The sequence below is a fragment of the Entelurus aequoreus genome, linkage group LG24 (assembly GCF_033978785.1).
Source record: "Entelurus aequoreus isolate RoL-2023_Sb linkage group LG24, RoL_Eaeq_v1.1, whole genome shotgun sequence".
In the NCBI taxonomy this organism is placed as follows: domain Eukaryota; kingdom Metazoa; phylum Chordata; class Actinopteri; order Syngnathiformes; family Syngnathidae; genus Entelurus; species Entelurus aequoreus.
In genome coordinates, this window is record NC_084754.1 from 6091595 (window position 1) to 6109120 (window position 17526).

The following is a 17526-nucleotide window of genomic DNA, read 5'->3' on the forward strand; positions in this document are numbered from 1 at the left end:
TACCGTATTTTTCTGACTATAAGTCGCAGTTTTTTTCATAGTTTGGCCGGGGGTGCGACTTATACTCAGGAGCGACTTATGTGTGAAATTATTAACACATTACCGTAAAATATCAAATAATATTATTTATCTCATTCTTGTAAGAGACTAGACGTATAAGATTTCATGGGATTTAGCGATTAGGAGTGACAGATTGTTTGGTAAACGTATAGCATGTTCTATATGTTATAGTTATTTGAATGACTCTTACCATAATATGTTACGTTAACATACCAGGCACGTTCTCAGTTGGTTATTTATGCCTCATATAACGTACACTTATTCAGCCTGTTGTTCACTATTCTTTATTTATTTTAAATTGCCTTTCAAATGTCTATTCTTGGTGTTGGCTTTTATCAAATACATTTCCCCCAAAAATGCGACTTATACTCCAGTGCGACTTATATGTGTTTTTTTCCTTCTTTATTATGCATTTTCGGCCGGTGCGACTTATACTCCGGAGCGACTTATACTCTTATACTCCGAAAAATACGGTACATAAGAAAGATGGCATACTGAAAAGGTGTTTTTGTACTTCTTTATAGCAATATCATAAAGCTACCAATTTAAAGGCCTACTAAAACCCACTACTACCGACCACGCAGTCTGATAGTTTATACATCAATGATGAAATCTTAACATTGCAACACATGCCGATACGGCCGGGTTAACTTATAAAGTGCAATTTTAAATTTCCCCCTAAACTTCCGGTTGAAAACGTCTATGTATGATGACGTATGCGAGTTACGTCGCTAGTTAAACGGAAGTATTGGTACACCTTTGAATCCAATACAAAAAAGCTCTGTTTTCATCTCAAAATTCCACAGTATTCTGGACATCTGTGTTGGTGAATCTTTTGCAATTTGTTTAATGAACAATGAAGACTGCAAAGAAGAAAGTTGTAGGTGGGATCGGTGTATTAGCGGCTGGCTGTAGCAACACAACCAGGAGGACTTTGACTTGGATAGCAGACGCGCTAGCCGACGCTAGCCGCCGACCGCACGGATGATCGGGTGAAGTCCTTCGTCCTTCCGTCGATCGCTGGAACGCAGGTGAGCACGGGTGTTGATGAGCAGATGATGGCTGGCTGGCGTAGGTGGAGCGCTAATGTTTTTATCATAGCTCTGTGAGGTCCCGTTGCTAAGTTAGCTTCAATGGCGTCGTTAGCAACAGCATTGTTAATCTTCGCCAAGCTGGAAAGCATTAACCGTGTAGTTACATGTCCAGGGTTTAATAGTATTGTTGATTTTTTGTCTATTTTTCCAGTCAGGGGTTTATTTATTTTGTTTATATCTGCATTTGAGCCCGATGCTATCACGTTAGCTCCGTAGCTAAAGTGTTTCGCCGATGTATTGTCGTGGAGATAAAAGTCACTGTGAATGTCCATTTCGCGTTCTCGACTCTCATTTTCAAGAGGATATAGTATCCGAGGTGGTTTAAAATACAAATCCGTGATCCACAATAGAAAAAGGAGAAAGTGTGGAATCCAATGAACCCTTGTACCTAAGTTACGGTCAGAGCGAAAAAAGATACGTCCTGCACTGCACTATAGTCCTTCACTCTCACTTTCCTCATCCACAAATCTTTCATCCTCGCTCAAATTAATGGGGTAATCATCGCTTTCTTGGTCCGAATCGCTCTCGCTGCTGGTGTAAACAATGGGGAAATGTGAGGAGCTCTTCAACCTGTGACGTCACGCTACTTCCGGTACAGGCAAGGCTTTTTTTTTATCAGCAACCAAAAGTTGCGAACTTTATCGTCGTTGTTCTATACTAAATCCTTTCAGCAAAAATATGGCAATACCGCGAAATGATCAAGTATGACACATAGAATGGATCTGCTATCCCCGTTTAAATAAAAATATTTCATTTCAGTAGGCCTTTTAATGAGTTGTTTTCCCCATATTACATGTGTTTTGGGGGTTTGTGTGTGTTTGCCCCCTGTCAACCCCTGTAAAAAACTGAACAGCTCAGCTCGACCACAAATTCAAATCGTGTGTTGAGATTTGAGAGGGTCAAACTCAAAGGAAACAGTGCAAAGTCAGCATGTTTCTCTTGCCAACTCGGAATTCAACACAGCTCTCCACATGCTTTCCTGTATGTGGACGTTGGGGACGCTTCATAACCTACTTTTATTGTAACAAGACATAAGCACTGACCTTAAAGTGAGGGGACAGCTGTTTCCAACAGCTGGTTCACTTTAATTGGCCTTTTTCTGAACAAATCAGTTCTTTACCTTCTGACAATACGGCAGTGAAAAGAAACAGAACATTTGACTGTGACCGCATTTGTGTGCGTGTGCGTGTGCGTGTGCGTGTGTGTGTGTGTGTGTTGCCAGTTCAATGGATGTCATAAATGACGTCTACTGCCTGGCAGCTGTTGCTGCTGGCCCAACAGTCCAGAACCCCAAAACTCCTCCAGAGAGAGAAATAACTGATTGCATCATCCTTCAATCCATGCTCCAGATGTGAACAGCTTTCACTTTTAATCAGGCTCAAATATTTTCTAAGAAAAATGTTGCAAAGTCAATGTGATGGAGGAAGCATATGTCTAAAATATTCAACCAATAGTGTTGGAACGCTCCAGTTTCAAGTAAATACAGGGCCAGTATTGAAGCTAAATGATACTTTTTACTGGAGATGTCTGATAATATCGGCCTGCCAATATTATCTATCGTTTTTTTTATTATCGGTATCTGGTTTTTTTTGTATTTATTTTTTATTAAATCAACATAAAAAACACAAGATACACTTACAATTAGTGCACCAACCCAAAAAACCTCCCTCCCCCATTTACACTCATTCACACAAAAGGGTTGTTTCTTTCTGTTATTAATATTCTGGTTCCTACATTATATATCAATATATATCAATACAGTCTGCAAGGGATACAGTCCGTAAGCACACATGATTGTGCGTGCTGCTGGTCCACTAATAGTACTAACCTTTAACAGTTAATTTTACTCATTTTCATTAATTACTAGTTTCTATGTAACTGTTTTTATATTGTTTTACTTTCTTTTTTATTCAAGAAAATGTTTTTAATTTATTTATCTTTTATTCTATTAATCTTTTTAAAATGGACCTTATCTTCACCATACCTGGTTGTCCAAATTAGGCATAATGTGTTAATTCCACGACTGCATATATCGGTATCGGTAATTAAGAGTAGGACAATATCGAAATATCGGATATCGGCAAAAAAGCCATTATCGGACATCCCTACTTTTTACTTCACATTTTTCAAGATCCTTGATTGGTTTTGTGGTTTTGCCTTTAATTTCTTGGTCATGATAATAATTCAAATTTTGTGGACAATTTACATCTCGCTCATAAACACATAACGCACTTCGGGCCTCATTTACTAATATCCAAAAACCACACGCTAAATAGCGTGTGCAAACAATAAAATTGTGTGTACTATTAGTGGAGCGTGTTGTGCGTGATCTACCAAGACAATTGAAAATTGGCTCAGTCCGCATTGGTACTTAGCCACATACGTAGGTTGAGTTGAGTTTGAGTTTATTTCGAACATGCAAAACATCACAATTTCCAGTTTTTCTTTTCAACATGTTTATTTAATCCTACCCCTTTTCTTTTACATAACAGTTGCTAAAACTTTTGTTCACTTCCTGTTCTCAATTTATTCACAATACACTCCATAAGTAATCACAATAAAAATAAATAAATAATAATTGGTGAAGTAAGTTATATTTCATATGATGAGAGAAGTAAGATTATTTTGAGAATGAAAGAATGGATGGATGAAATACATTCAGAATGTATTTGGTTCTTCTTCTTTGTACTTTGTAAACACTTTAAGTTTGAAGAGTTTCTTGAAGTGTATCATTTTAGTACATTGTTTGATTGCTTTGCTTAATCCATTCCATAATTTAATTCCACATACAGATATACTGAAGGTCTTAAGTGTTGTACGTGCGTACAAATGTTTTAAATGACATTAAGGTACCTACACTCCCACATAAATACACAAATACAGTACATACATACATACATCCACACGCACATTCACTGTACAAACATACATACCCACATACTGTACATATACAAGCACATATGCATATAATCACGTTTCATTAAACATATATTAACGTTGTTCCCCTAGAGCAGGGGTCGGCAAACCAAAAGGTTGAAAGAGCCATATTGGAACAAAAAATACAAAAAACAAATCTGTCTGGTGCCGCTAAAAATTAAAAGCCATATTACATACAGATAGTGTGTCATGGGATATAAATTGAATTAAGAGGACTTAAAGGAAACTAAATTACCTCAAATATAGCTACAAATGAGGCATAATGATGCCATATGTACATAGAGCTAGCCTAAATAGCATGTTAGCATCGATTAGCTTGCAGTCATGCACTGACCAAATATGCCCGATTAGCACTCCACACAAGTCAATAACATCAACAAAACTCACCTTTGTGCCTTCACGCACAACATTAAAAGTTTGGTGGACAAAATGAGACAGAAAAAGAAGTGGCATAAAACACGTCCTAGAAAGTCGGTGAAAGTTGTACATGTAAACAAACTAGGGTGAGTTCAAGGACCGCCAAAATTAGTAGGACAATACGGCGCTTGCCAAATACTTGAATCAGTGAAGCATGTTTAATATAAACAGTGTGATTTCTAACAATTAGGGAGGTTTGTGTCATGTTTGTCCTCCTACAGAAACCATATTAAAACCAAAAAAATTTTTTTTCCTCATCTTTTTCCATTTTTCATACATTTTTGAAAAAGCTCCAGAGAGCCACTAGGGCGGCGCTAAAGAGCCGCATGCGGCTCTAGAGCCGCGGGTTGCCGACCCCCGCCCTAGAGGAAACTGGGTAAAACACGGCACATTGACAAAGCTTAACCTATTTTACTATAACAATCTACAAGGTTAATACAGTTCGCTTATCTTTCTTCCCCTCCATTCATTGTTCTTTTGTATTTCAAGTTATTACATATACAGTACAGGCCAAAAGTTTGGACACACCTTCTCATTTCAATTTGTTTTCTTTATTTTCATGATTATTTACCTTGTAGATTGTCACTGAAGGCATCAAAACTATGACACCTGTGAAGTGAAAACCATTTCAGGTGACTACCTCTTGAAGCTCATGGAGAGAATGCCAAGAGTGTCCATAGCAGTAATCCGAGCAAAGGGTGGCTATTTTGAAGAAACTAGAATATAAAACATGTTTTTGGTTAGTTCATCTTTTTTTAAGTACACAACTCCACATGTGTTCATTCATAGTTTTGATGCCTTCAGTGACAATCTACAATGTAAATAGTCATGAAAATAAAGAACACGCATTGAATGAGTAGAAAGTGTCTCCAAACTTTTGGCCTGTACTGTACATCCACATGCACATTCACTGTACAAACATACATATACACATACATGCATATATAAGCACATATGCATACATACAGTCATGCATATAATCACGTTTCATCAAACATTTATTAACGTTGTTCCCCTAGGGGAAACTGGGTAAAAACACGGCACACTGACGACTTTAAAGGCCTACTGAAAGCCACTACTACCGACCACGCAGTCTGATAGTTTATATATCAATGATGAAATCTTAACATTGCAACACATGCCAATACGGCCGGGTTAACTTATAAAGCGCAATTTTAAATTTCCCGCTAAACTTCCGGTTGAAAATTCCTTTGGAGGATGACGTATGCGCGTGACGTAGCCAGTTTAACACAGGTATGGCTTCCCCATTGAAGCCAATACGAAATAGCTCTGTTTTCATCTCATTATTCCACAGTATTCTGGACATCTGTGTTGGTGAATCTGTTGCAATTTGTTCATTGCATTATGGAGAAAGAAGCTGAGCAAGCAAAGAAGAAAGTTGTCGGTGCGAAGCGGAGTATTTTGCGAGGGAAGTCAGCAACACAACACAGCCGGTGTTTCATTGTTTACATTCCCGAAAGATGCAGTCAAAATCGAAGAACTCGGACAACAGAGACTCTTACCAGGAGGACTTTGATTTGGATACACAGACGCAGACGCGATACCGTGAGTACACAGCTGCGCTTCCAAACATTTGATTGCTTGCTATTACTAGCTCGAGCTAGGAGCTAGCATAGCAAACACCTAGGTGTTTGCTATGCGGGATTAATTTGTGGCATATTAAATATAAGCCTGGTTGTGTTGTGGCTAATAGAGTATATATATGTCTTGTGTTTAATTACTGTTGTAGTCATTCCCAGCTGAATATCAGGTCCCACCCGCGCACTTCCAAACATTTGATTGCTTGCCCGTACGTGCGTGTCATGTACGTAACTTTGGTTAAATATATAAGCTTTATGAACCTTGGGTTAGGTGAACGGTCCTTTGGGCTGAGTGAGTGTGTGTGTTGTGCAGGTGTTTGAATTGTATTGGCGGGTTATATAGACGGGATCCCATCCATATAATCCGCTCGAGCTATAACTAGCTCGAGCTAGTAGGTAGGAGCTAGGAGCTAGCATAACAAACACCTAGGTGTTTTTATGCGGGATTAATTTGTGGCATATTAAATATAAGCCTGGTTGTGTTGTGGCTAATAGAGTATATATATGTCTTGTGTTTATTTACTGTTGTAGTCATTCCCAGCTGAATATCAGGTCACCCCCGCCTCTCACAGCATCTTCCCTATCTGAATCGCTTTCATTCCCCACTAGTCCTTCACTTGCACTTTCCTCATCCACAAATCTTTCATCCTCGCTCAAATTAATGGGGAAATTGTCGCTTTCTCGGTCCGAATGTCTCTCACTTCTGGCGGCCATCATTGTAAACAATAGAGAACTTTGCGGAAATGTTCACCCGACTATGTCACGCTACTTCCGGTAGGGGCAAGGCTTTTTTTTGTCATATACCAAAAGTTGCGATCTTTATCGTCGTTGTTCTATACTAAATCCTTTCAGCAAAAATATGGCAATATCGCGAAATGATCAAGTATGACACATAGAATAGATCTGCTATCCCCGTTTAAATAAAAAAAATTCATTTCAGTAGGCCTTTAACCTATGATTACTATAACAATCTACAAGGTTAATACAGTTTGCTTCTCTTTTTTCTCCATTTATCTACTTTCTTTTGTAATTCAAGTTATCATGACATATATGTATTGTTGCATTTGCATTACATGTGTATCCTATAAAAGTTATCCCATTAAGTACCTGTTTGTATAGTTTTATTAATACATAACTGTTGTTTCTAAAAGAACTACATGTTTACAGGTAAACTAGCTAGCTGGTGAAGCTTCCATTCATTCAGCTAAGAGTAAGCTAGCATCTTTACACCAGAACTATGCAGTGAACATTATTACATTAAAAATAAATAAAAAAATTACAGGAATTTAATGAGGTCTGACTCGTCTCTGGCTCTTCTTTTATTCCAGTAATTACAATGTCCGCCGGTGTTAGTTTGTGACGAGCCAGAATACTACTGTTTAATACTCCGGTTACGGTTCTTAGAATGCTGTTCTGTTGCCCAAACCTCGAGCTGTTGGAAATACGGCATGCACTTTCGACCAACTCCACTCCTGCACATGTCTACTTTGTTGTCCATGTAGTCTTCTTTCAATTTTTCGATTTTGTTATGAATTTGGTCGAAGGACCAAAAACAGCCTAAAGCAGCCATCTCTGTCTCGATTCCCTCCGAAATAGGGCACGTTCTCGTCGAGGTTTCAGATTTGTGCCAAAGAAACAATTTGTCACGTCCGACGTCCAAGATTCACTGGTGTGCTCCATTAGGCCCTTATCCACCAAAAGCTCAGGAACTTTTAGTTCCTGGAACCTCTAGTTCCTGGTACAAGGTTCCTGTAGAAGAGAAGTACAGAGCGCCAATAAACCTTAAAGGCCCCGCCTTTGCGTGCCGGCCCGGTCACATAATATTTACGGCTTTTCACATTCACAAGTGAATGCAACGCATACTTGGTCAACAGCCATACAGGTCACACTGAGGGTGACCGTATATACAACTTTATCACTGTTACAAATATGCGCCACACTGTGAACCCACACCAAACAAGAATGACAAACACATTTTGGGATAACATCCGCACCGTAACACAACATAAACACAACAGAACAAATACCCAGAACCCTTTGCAGCATTAACTCTTCTGGGACGCTACAATATACACCCCCGCTACCCCCCCTCCCACACCTCAACCCCGCCCACCTCAACTGCCTCATAGTCTCTCTCAGGGAGAGCATGTCCAAAATTCCAAGCTGCTGTTTTGAGGCATGTTGAAAAAAATAATGCACTTTGTGACTTCAATAATAAATATGGCAGTGCCATGTTGGCATTTTTTTTCCATAACTTGAGTTGATTTATTTTGGAAAACCTTGTTACATTGTTTAATGCATCCAGCGGGGCATCACAACAAAATTAGGCATAATAATGTGTTAATTCCACGACTGTATATATCGCTATCGGTTGATATCGGTATCGGTAATTGAGAGTTGGACAATATCGGATATCGGCAAAAAAGCCATTATCGGACATCTCTAATAAAATGTAAGTAAATGAAATACAAAGCAATAATATCCAAAAGATATGACTTAAAAAAAATAAAGTTGTTCATAAAAAGTCAGGCTTTTGTCCACAATGTCCAACAGTCAAAGTCGTCCTCTCTGTAAATGATGAATTCACGAAGGTCAGGCGATTGACTACAATGAACCCTAACTAACCTAACCCTCCATCTTCTTGAATGACACGATGCATTAATATTGTCCTTGTAGATCACACGTGTCAAACTCGAGGCCCGGGGGCCAGATGTGGCCCAACACTTCATTTTATTTGCCCCTCGAAAGCCTAAAAATAATATGTATCAATGAAGTACTGTAACTTTTCTTACGAAATGTATTCTTTCTTTCTAGTTTGGGAGAGAAAAAATACGTACTTCATGTAATCGCTAATTATGTTAACTTACATATTGTCTAGTTATGCAAAATATATGATCAAACGTTCAAACCATTTTTTAATCAAAATAAATACTAATAATAATGATTTCAAAGCAAGTTACCCATCAAAGTGTGCAATGTAAAAGTAGCAATAGATTTCATGGTAAAGTTGTGAAATTTACTGTGTTTTTTACAGCATTTTTCTCGAAATGAAAAAAAAACCAGTACTTTTTTTACTGTAATAAACTGTGGTGCTGATTTGGCATTTACAGTAATACACCAAAACATCTACAGTTGTTCATTTGTGGTAAAAAAAAAACAAACTGGCAGTTTTTTTATTTACATTTTACGGTAAAATTCTGGCAACTGAGCTGCCTTTTTTTAACCATAAAAACAGCAGTACTGTTTTTCCATTTACAGCAGGGGTGTCAAACGTGCGGGGCGGAACATGTTTTATCCGGCCCGCGGGATGAGTTTGCTAAGTATAAAAATGAGCCAAAATTTTGGAATGAAAGAAACTGCTGTTTTAAATGTGTCCACTAGATGTCGCAACAGCAATTCTTTGTATCTTTGTAGATGATGCTACATTTGTAAAAAAAAATAAACCACATGTTAGTGCCCCAGTCGAGGAAAATGAGCAAACTACATAAATAACATCCTGTAATTTGATTTTGAAATTATTTTTTTATCTTGATAGATTGAAAATGAACACCAATGAGTTGCCTGATGAACATTATCACATAGTTTATTCAGAAAGTATAAATAACGACAAAGGTAAAATACTATTATTCGCAACATGTAAGTGTAAAAAAAAAAAAACCCCAACAACATTATGATTTGTACATTTTCAGAATGTGATTGCTCTATTTTTAAACAAAGAAAACAATCTGAAGTTGTCTTTATTTTTAAGTTATCGTGCCGTGATTTTACCAGTCCACACTTGGGAGTAGATTTATTCCCATGTGGCTCCCGATCTAAAATGAATTTGACACCCCTCATTTACAGTAATATACACATTTTGAGGTGAAATTATTGCTATTTACCTTTTTTTTTTAAATTTTAGTGTAAAAAATATCTACTAATAAAATGCATTAAAAAAATGGTGTAATAATAGTATTCACTGTTAGAAGCGGCCCTCTGGGGCAAAAAATAACTGCGATGAGGCCCTCAGTGAAAAGGACTTTGACACCTCTGTTGTAGATGATCGATACTGGATCTTCAGGGAAGCGGATTTACTTCCAGGATACCCACAACCCATTGGGCAATATGGCCAAGGAGTTCCCGCACACAGCATCGACACAGCAATCTGGTGGGAGCCAAACGGACACACCTACTTTTTCTCCGACGACAGGTGTCAGGCACTCGCACGCACAAACTACTCCACGCACGATGACATAATGAAACTAATGTTTGCTCTCTGTGCGCAGGTACTGGCGATACAACGAGGAGACCCGCAAGGCAGATCGAGACTTCCCAAAACCAATCGGCAGATGGGGCAAGATCCCTCACTCGCCCAAAGGAGCCTTCCTCAGTGATGATGGCGGTAAAGGATCACTTCAACTCTGTCATTATCAATACGTGCAGCTTCAATTCATGGTAGTCCGGAAAATAATTTCACATTAGACCGGTGGAATTATTGTGTGGAAGACATAGAATATACTTGGAGGAGGAAAATAGTTGTACACTAAGTAGAAATAATACTGTATTTTTCGGACTAGAAGGCGCACTTAAAATCTTTTCATTTTCTCAACACTCGACAGTGCGCCTTATAACCCGGTGCGCCTAATGTACGGAATAATTCTGGTTGTGCTTACCGACCTCGAAGCTATTTTATTTGGAACATGGTGAAATGATGATAATAATAATAATAATAATACCTGGGATTTATATAGCGCTTTTCTAAGTACCCAAAGTCGCTTTACATGTTAAAAACCCATCATTCATTCACACCTGGTGGTGGTAAGCTACTTTGGTAGCCACAGCTGCCCTGGGGTAGACTGACGGAATAGGCTCCTTAACATCTGCTGACTGAAGCCTTGCTTTTGAAGAATCCTCCATCAAGTCTTTTATTGGGCGCCAAACAATCATCCGTGCCACACCCACTTCAAGTCCATAAGTGTGGCCACACTACAACATACTTGCCAACCCTCCCGTTTTTAGCGGGAGAGTCCCGTTATTCAGCACCTCTCCCGACAACCTCCCGGCAGAGATTTTCTCCCGACAAACTCCCGGTATTCAGCCGGAGCTGGAGGCCACGCCCCCTCCAGCTCAATGCGGACCTGAGTGGGGACAGCCTGTTCTCACGTCCGCTTTCCCAGCAGCTTGCCTGCCCAATGACGTCATAACATCTACGGCTCTTAGAGAGTAGAGTGCACAACAAGGAGAGAGAGTTCTTGGTTTCTTATGTGGGTTTATTGTTAGGCAGTTTCATTAACGTCCTCCCAGCGCGGTAACAACACACAACAACAGCAGTCACGTTTAGTCTACCGTAAAGCAGTTCGTCTGCCGTAAACAGCAATGTTGTGACACTCTTAAACAGGACAATACTGCCACCTACTGGATAGCCTGCAGAACACTGAAATTAAAGTATGTCTTTTATTTATATGTATAATAAAATTAAAAATTAAAAAAAAATATATATATAGCTAGAATTCACTGAAAGTCAAGTATTTCATACATATATATATATATATATATATATATATATATATATATATATATATATATATATGAAATACTTGATTTGGTGAATTCTAGCTGTAAATATACTCTCCTCTTAACCACGCCCCCGCCCCAAACACAACCCCCCCCACACACCTCCCGATATTGGAGGTCTCAAGGTTGGCAAGTATGTACTACAAAAACTGAAATCTAAGGAAGATGAAATATCTCAAATAAGGGGGATATTTTTTTCTGTCTGATAAGATAATTCTTCTCACTAAGCAGATTTTGTGTTCGAGTCTTTTACTTGTTTTAAGGGTTTTGGTCCTAAATGATCTCAGTAAGATATTACAGCTTGTTGCTGAGATTTGATGAGCTATATTGAGTAAAACATGCTTGAAACTAGAATATCAAGTGTTGCAAAGCTGTGTCATCAACACTCACAAGTATAAAACTACTTTTTTAAAGTAATAATTTCTTACTTCAAGCATGAAAAAAAACAAATCATGATTTTGACACAATTGTGCCTCATAATTAAGACAGATGACAGCCAAATGGACTTTGCGGTTTTATTTTCAATGAAACAATAGAAAATACGTACTCCTATAGTAGTACAGTTGGCACAGTACAGCAAACCGACAGTTAATATTTAAACATTTGACATTTCAAACCATTTTGAACAGAAATAGTTAATGTACATTCAGATAAACTCCTCAAAATTACAATTAAAAAAATGTTGGCCGGGGGCCGGGCTGTATATATGCGCACTAATTGACTGAAAGAGCACTCACTTGGCGCGATGATGTCATGTTATCCATGGAAAAATGCATTTTTAGACAATATGATTTGCCTGAGCGGCTAGGAGACCCCGAGAGTAACAAGCGGTTGCCTTGTTGCCTTTCCATTAAGAAAATAAACTAGTTTTTAGTGTAAGTTTGCTGGTTTCAAGAAATGTAATGCCGAGCGCATATCATTATGTCAAGATAATGGCACTAGCGTTTACTTAATTTAAGAATATTTTTCGACATATTGAGCAATAAGGTCTCTTTTTTTCTACCAAGAAAAGTACACTTATTAGTGAGAATATACTTATTTTAAGGTATTTTTGGGTTCATTGAGGTTAGCTAATTTTACTTGTTTTGGAAAGTCTTGACAAGCCACATTTTCTTGTTCTATTGGCAGATAATTTTTCTTACCGGTAGTTCAAATAAAATACCCCTCATTTTATTTTATTTTTTTTCTTGTTTTTGAACACAAACTTTTTGCAGGGCAGGAGCTGGCAGTCACACAAGAGATACATGTGGACTGCAATATGATGGCAGTCACACATAAGAGATGCATGTAGACTGCAATATGACTCAAGTAAACAACACCAAAATTGTATATGCTCCATTGAAAATATATTGTATATGCTCCATTGAAAATATAGAACATTATACACGCGCTCAAAAATCTATCAAAATGTTTTAGTACAACTTTGGTAAGCTATGAAGCCTCACCGCTTGATGGATTGTACTGTGCTTCAACATACCAGTATTATTATGGTGTGTGTATAAGGTAAGACATATTATCTGGTGTTTTGTTTCACAATATTATGCAAAAGCAACTTTTCTTGCCTTCTGGTACCTGCTGATCTGTATTTGGGATCTGCATAAGTCCTGAAAATTTGCACGCCTCCGCCTTTGCAGTCCATGATGACGCCGCAGTCGATAAGCTTCTTCTTTTTCTCTATCTTCTTGTTATGGGACATTCATCCTCCGCTGTTGCCATTTCCAATATAAAGTAGTGTAAAGTTCTTACTTATATCTGTCAGTAAACTCACCATGAAAGCGCTAAAACAAACCGGTGTAGTGAGTTTACATTATTCACCCATTATTAGAGAGTTCCGGTCGGATTGTTTTTCACGGGACACACTTCCGGCGTTGTTGCACTAGTGAGCCACAGATGAGGAGATGCTGCTCTGTTATTGATTGAAGTAAAGTCTGAATGTCATTAAAACAGTTAGCTCCATCTTTTGACACTTCTTCCACTCCCGTCCTTGCACGCTACACCGCTACAACAAAGATGACCGAGAAATATTATTGTTATTGTAGTCAAGACGTCCAACCAAATGACCACGTCAGCTCTGTTAGGTCAAAGTATAAAATATCAAATAATTGATAAGGATTGATAAAAATAGAGGACATTTATCGTAATATTTGCCTTCAATTCAAAATGTATTTTACTTTAATCTCACATTTTCTTTGTCTCCGGCCAAGTAAATGTGCAAGCAATGCTTAGTTTCAATATCAGTGATGTTGACAAGCACTTTTGTCCACAGCTGCTTTTGTTGACGTCAATCAGCCAGTCCAAGGAGTGTGAAGGCTTCCACTGTAATGACTTCAATGACCGCATTAAACTAGAATGGGACTTAACAGTAGAGTGCAGAATAAATGTGTGCGTAGTATTTGTGATTTTATCAGCGAGCAGGCTACTTACTGCTTCATGAAGGACGACAAACATATGTTAATGGCTTCTTTTTGGTCTTTGGTTTTACATTTTAAGTGTAATCCTGCTAACTACTCTGTCAAAATGATTGCTGGGGAGAAGATGAAAGCAGTCAAATTAATAGTGGCCTAAAACTTTTACGTAGTATTGAATATTCACTTTTTTTAGAACACTGTGTGCAAACTTCCAGAATAATATGCCACTTTAATACCTTTTTGTACATTAAAGATGCTAAAACAATCCAATGTACTATAGGTCAATTTATGTTTAACAGACATCCACATCTTAGCTTTGTGTTATAGCCAATGTTAAGCAAATCCCTTTTAAAAAGTAATTATAGTTACTTGTTTGTAGTTACTTTCCCAAAAAAAGTATTTGAATTATTACTGCTTCGGTTGCTTGTTGTCCGCAAATGCGATATTCACTTCACTGAATTGTTGTTCATTATTCCCACGTAGTAGTAGTAGTAGTAGTACTATGTATAGTACAGTCCAAAAGTTTGGACACGCCTTCTCCTCATTCAATGCATTATCTTTATTTACATTGTAGATTGTCACTGAAGGCATCAAAACTATGAATGAACATGTGGAGTTATGTACTTAACAAAAAAAAGTGAAATAACTGAAAACATGTTTTATATTTTAGTTCCTTCAAAATAGCCACCCTTTGCTCTGATTATTGCATTGCACACTCTTGGCATTCTCTCGATGAGCTTCAAGAGGTAGTCACCTGACGTGTTTTTCACTTCACAGGTGTGCCTTCTCAGGATTGATTAGTGGAATTTCTTGCTTTATCAATGGGGTTGGGACCATCAGTTGTGTTGTGAATGTTTTCTCTGATTACTACTTTGCACTTTGCATTCTCTCGATGAGCGTCAAGCACACCTGAGAAGTGAAAACCATTTCAGGGGACTACCCCTTGAAGCTCATCGAGAGAATGCCAAGAGTGTGCAAAAAAGTAATCAAAGCAAAGGGTGGCTATTTTGAAAAACTAGAATATAAAACATATTTTCAGTTATTTCACCTTTTTTTGTTAAGTACATAACTCCACATGTGTTCATTCATAGTTTTGATGCCTTCAGTGACAATCTACAATGTAAATAGTCATGAAAATAAAGAAAAACGCATTGAATGAGGTGAAGGCGTGTCCAAACTTTTGGCCTGTACTGTATGTAAAAGTAATTAATTAGTTTACTGGCCATTCGTCAAAGTATCGGCGTAATTCCTGCCACTTGTAATAGCTGACAAAGCGCATCCATCTCATTAATAATGAGTCAATTGTGTTACTCAAAATATTCGGAAGGCCAATAAAAGTTGTAAATTGTATTCGGGGACTTCAGATTTCAGTTTGAAACTTTTTCATCGGTGTAATGTGCATCTTTTTGTACCTAAACGGCTACAAAATAACATTGAACACAACTAATAATTAGAGATGTCCGATAATGGCTTTTTTACCGATATTCCGATATTGTCCAACTCTTAATTACCGATATCAACCGATACCGATATATACAGTCGTGGAATTAAATTATAATGTAGCGTCCCGGAAGAGTTAGTACTACAGGGGACTCTGGGTATTTGTTCTGTTGTGTTACGGTGCGGATGTGTTTGTCATTCTTGTTTGGTGTGGGTTCACAGTGTGGCGCATATTTGTAACACTGTTAAAGTTGTTTATACGGCCACCCTCAGTGTGACCTGTATGGCTGTTGAACAAGTATGTCTTGCATCAATTCGTAATGAGTAAAGCCGGTAGATATTATGTGACTGGGATGGCATCCACGTAAAGGAAGTGCCTTAAAGGTTCATTGTCTCTCTGTACCTTTCCCTACGGCCGTGTACACAGCGGCGTTTAAAAACATCATACATTTTACTTTTAAAAACCGATACTGATAATTTACGATATTACATTTTAAAGCATTTATCGGCCGATGATATCGGCAGCCCGATTTTATCGGACATCCCTACTGATAATCATGTGTTTTATGTCTTCTGCAGCTTACACTTATTTCTACAAAGGCGCAAATTACTGGCGGTTCGACAACCACAAGACCGCGGCAGACAGCGGCTACCCTCGCTCCATCCTTAAGGACTTCATGGGCTGCGTGGCCGTCCCCGAGCCTCAACCAGACCCCGAGGCCGAAGACAAGCCCACCGAACCTTCGGACGGAGGAAAGGATGAGAAGAAAGACGCGGACAAAGGCAAGGACAAAGACACGGAAAACGACGACGAAGCAAAGTCCGACAGTCCGGGGGTAGGGACGGACGACAACAACGAGGTGGACGTGGTGGTGACGGTGGCCGACGACAACTCCAAAGTCATGACTCTGATCATGGTGGTGGCTCCTCTGGTGCTCATCTTGGTCATCCTCGTCTTCATCTACGCCATCCTCAGGACTCTGCAGAACAAGGAGACCCCCAGAGCTCTGGTGCACTGCAAGCGCTCGCTGCAGAACTGGGTGTGACACCAACACAAACCGTAAGAGCTTTTTTTGTTATTCCAGCATGGCGTGAAGATGGTTGTAGCCATGCGACCTACCAAGTGGTTACCACGGTGCCTCTGGAGTCCTTTTTCCAGTGCTGCACTAATGGCACAATAGAAATGGAAGGCTTGAATCATAGAAAATGGAGGACAGCTGTGTTAAACACTTGCATCAGCAACACATTTGCACTTTTTTTTTTTCTTTTTTACCCTCTCTGTTGTTGTTGTGCCGGCAGATGTGACTTAGAGTGCTCTCACGCACGCACGCTAGCCGGGGTCATCCTCCGAGCACACATGGCCCAGCATCACATGACACCAACGAAGAGACCACTTACCCAAACAAAGGCACATACCAGTTGTTTTTCTTTTTGCACAGACCTCCCCTCTTCCCACTGAGATCCATCCTTTAAGCTCCACCCCTAAAAGTACAATCCCCGCAGTCATAATGTTGCACAGTAGATCCCTGCTATTTGTGGGGGTTACCTTCCAAGACCACCCTCAAAAAAACACGGAATGATGGACACACCCATAAAAAGTACTGTTATTGGTACTCTCAACCATAACAGTTTTGAATGTATTTTATATTCGGTTTTACACATTTAAAAACCCCCAACAGTGTTGTTGTTAGAATACACAACAAAGCATCTTCCAGCTGGAAAATGTTGAGCAAATTCACCTGTGAGATAGCGCCCTCTGCTGAGTTCATAGCTGCAGCACTAACTTTACCATGCAGGTAGCGCCATCAAGCCACTTTCTGTTCAGGTTAACAAAAAAGTTGTTGGTACAGTCGTCCCTAGTTTATCACTGTTAAATAGTTCCGCTGTAAACACATTTGGAATCATTGATTATAAATGTAATATTTTCATAGCAAGAGCATTAAAAAAACTGTTTGACTTTCTAAATAGGTTTTTTAACATTATTAAAACCCTCGAAGTATGAAATAACACCCTTTA

At 38.8% G+C, this 17526-nt stretch overlaps 1 protein-coding gene across 1 annotated transcript in view; it reads left to right on the forward strand.

The window, feature by feature from the left end:
- The window catches only part of LOC133641944 (matrix metalloproteinase-15-like), a 49257-nt gene extending 32061 nt beyond the window's left edge, over window positions 1–17196 (forward strand). The window contains exons 8-10 of the mRNA XM_062036089.1: window positions 10148–10298; window positions 10375–10490; window positions 16090–17196. Coding sequence (XP_061892073.1) covers window positions 10148–10298; window positions 10375–10490; window positions 16090–16556 — 734 coding nt within the window. The 3' untranslated portion in view covers window positions 16557–17196. The remainder of the gene's footprint in view (window positions 1–10147; window positions 10299–10374; window positions 10491–16089) is intronic.
- Window positions 17197–17526: the final 330 nt, after the last annotated feature.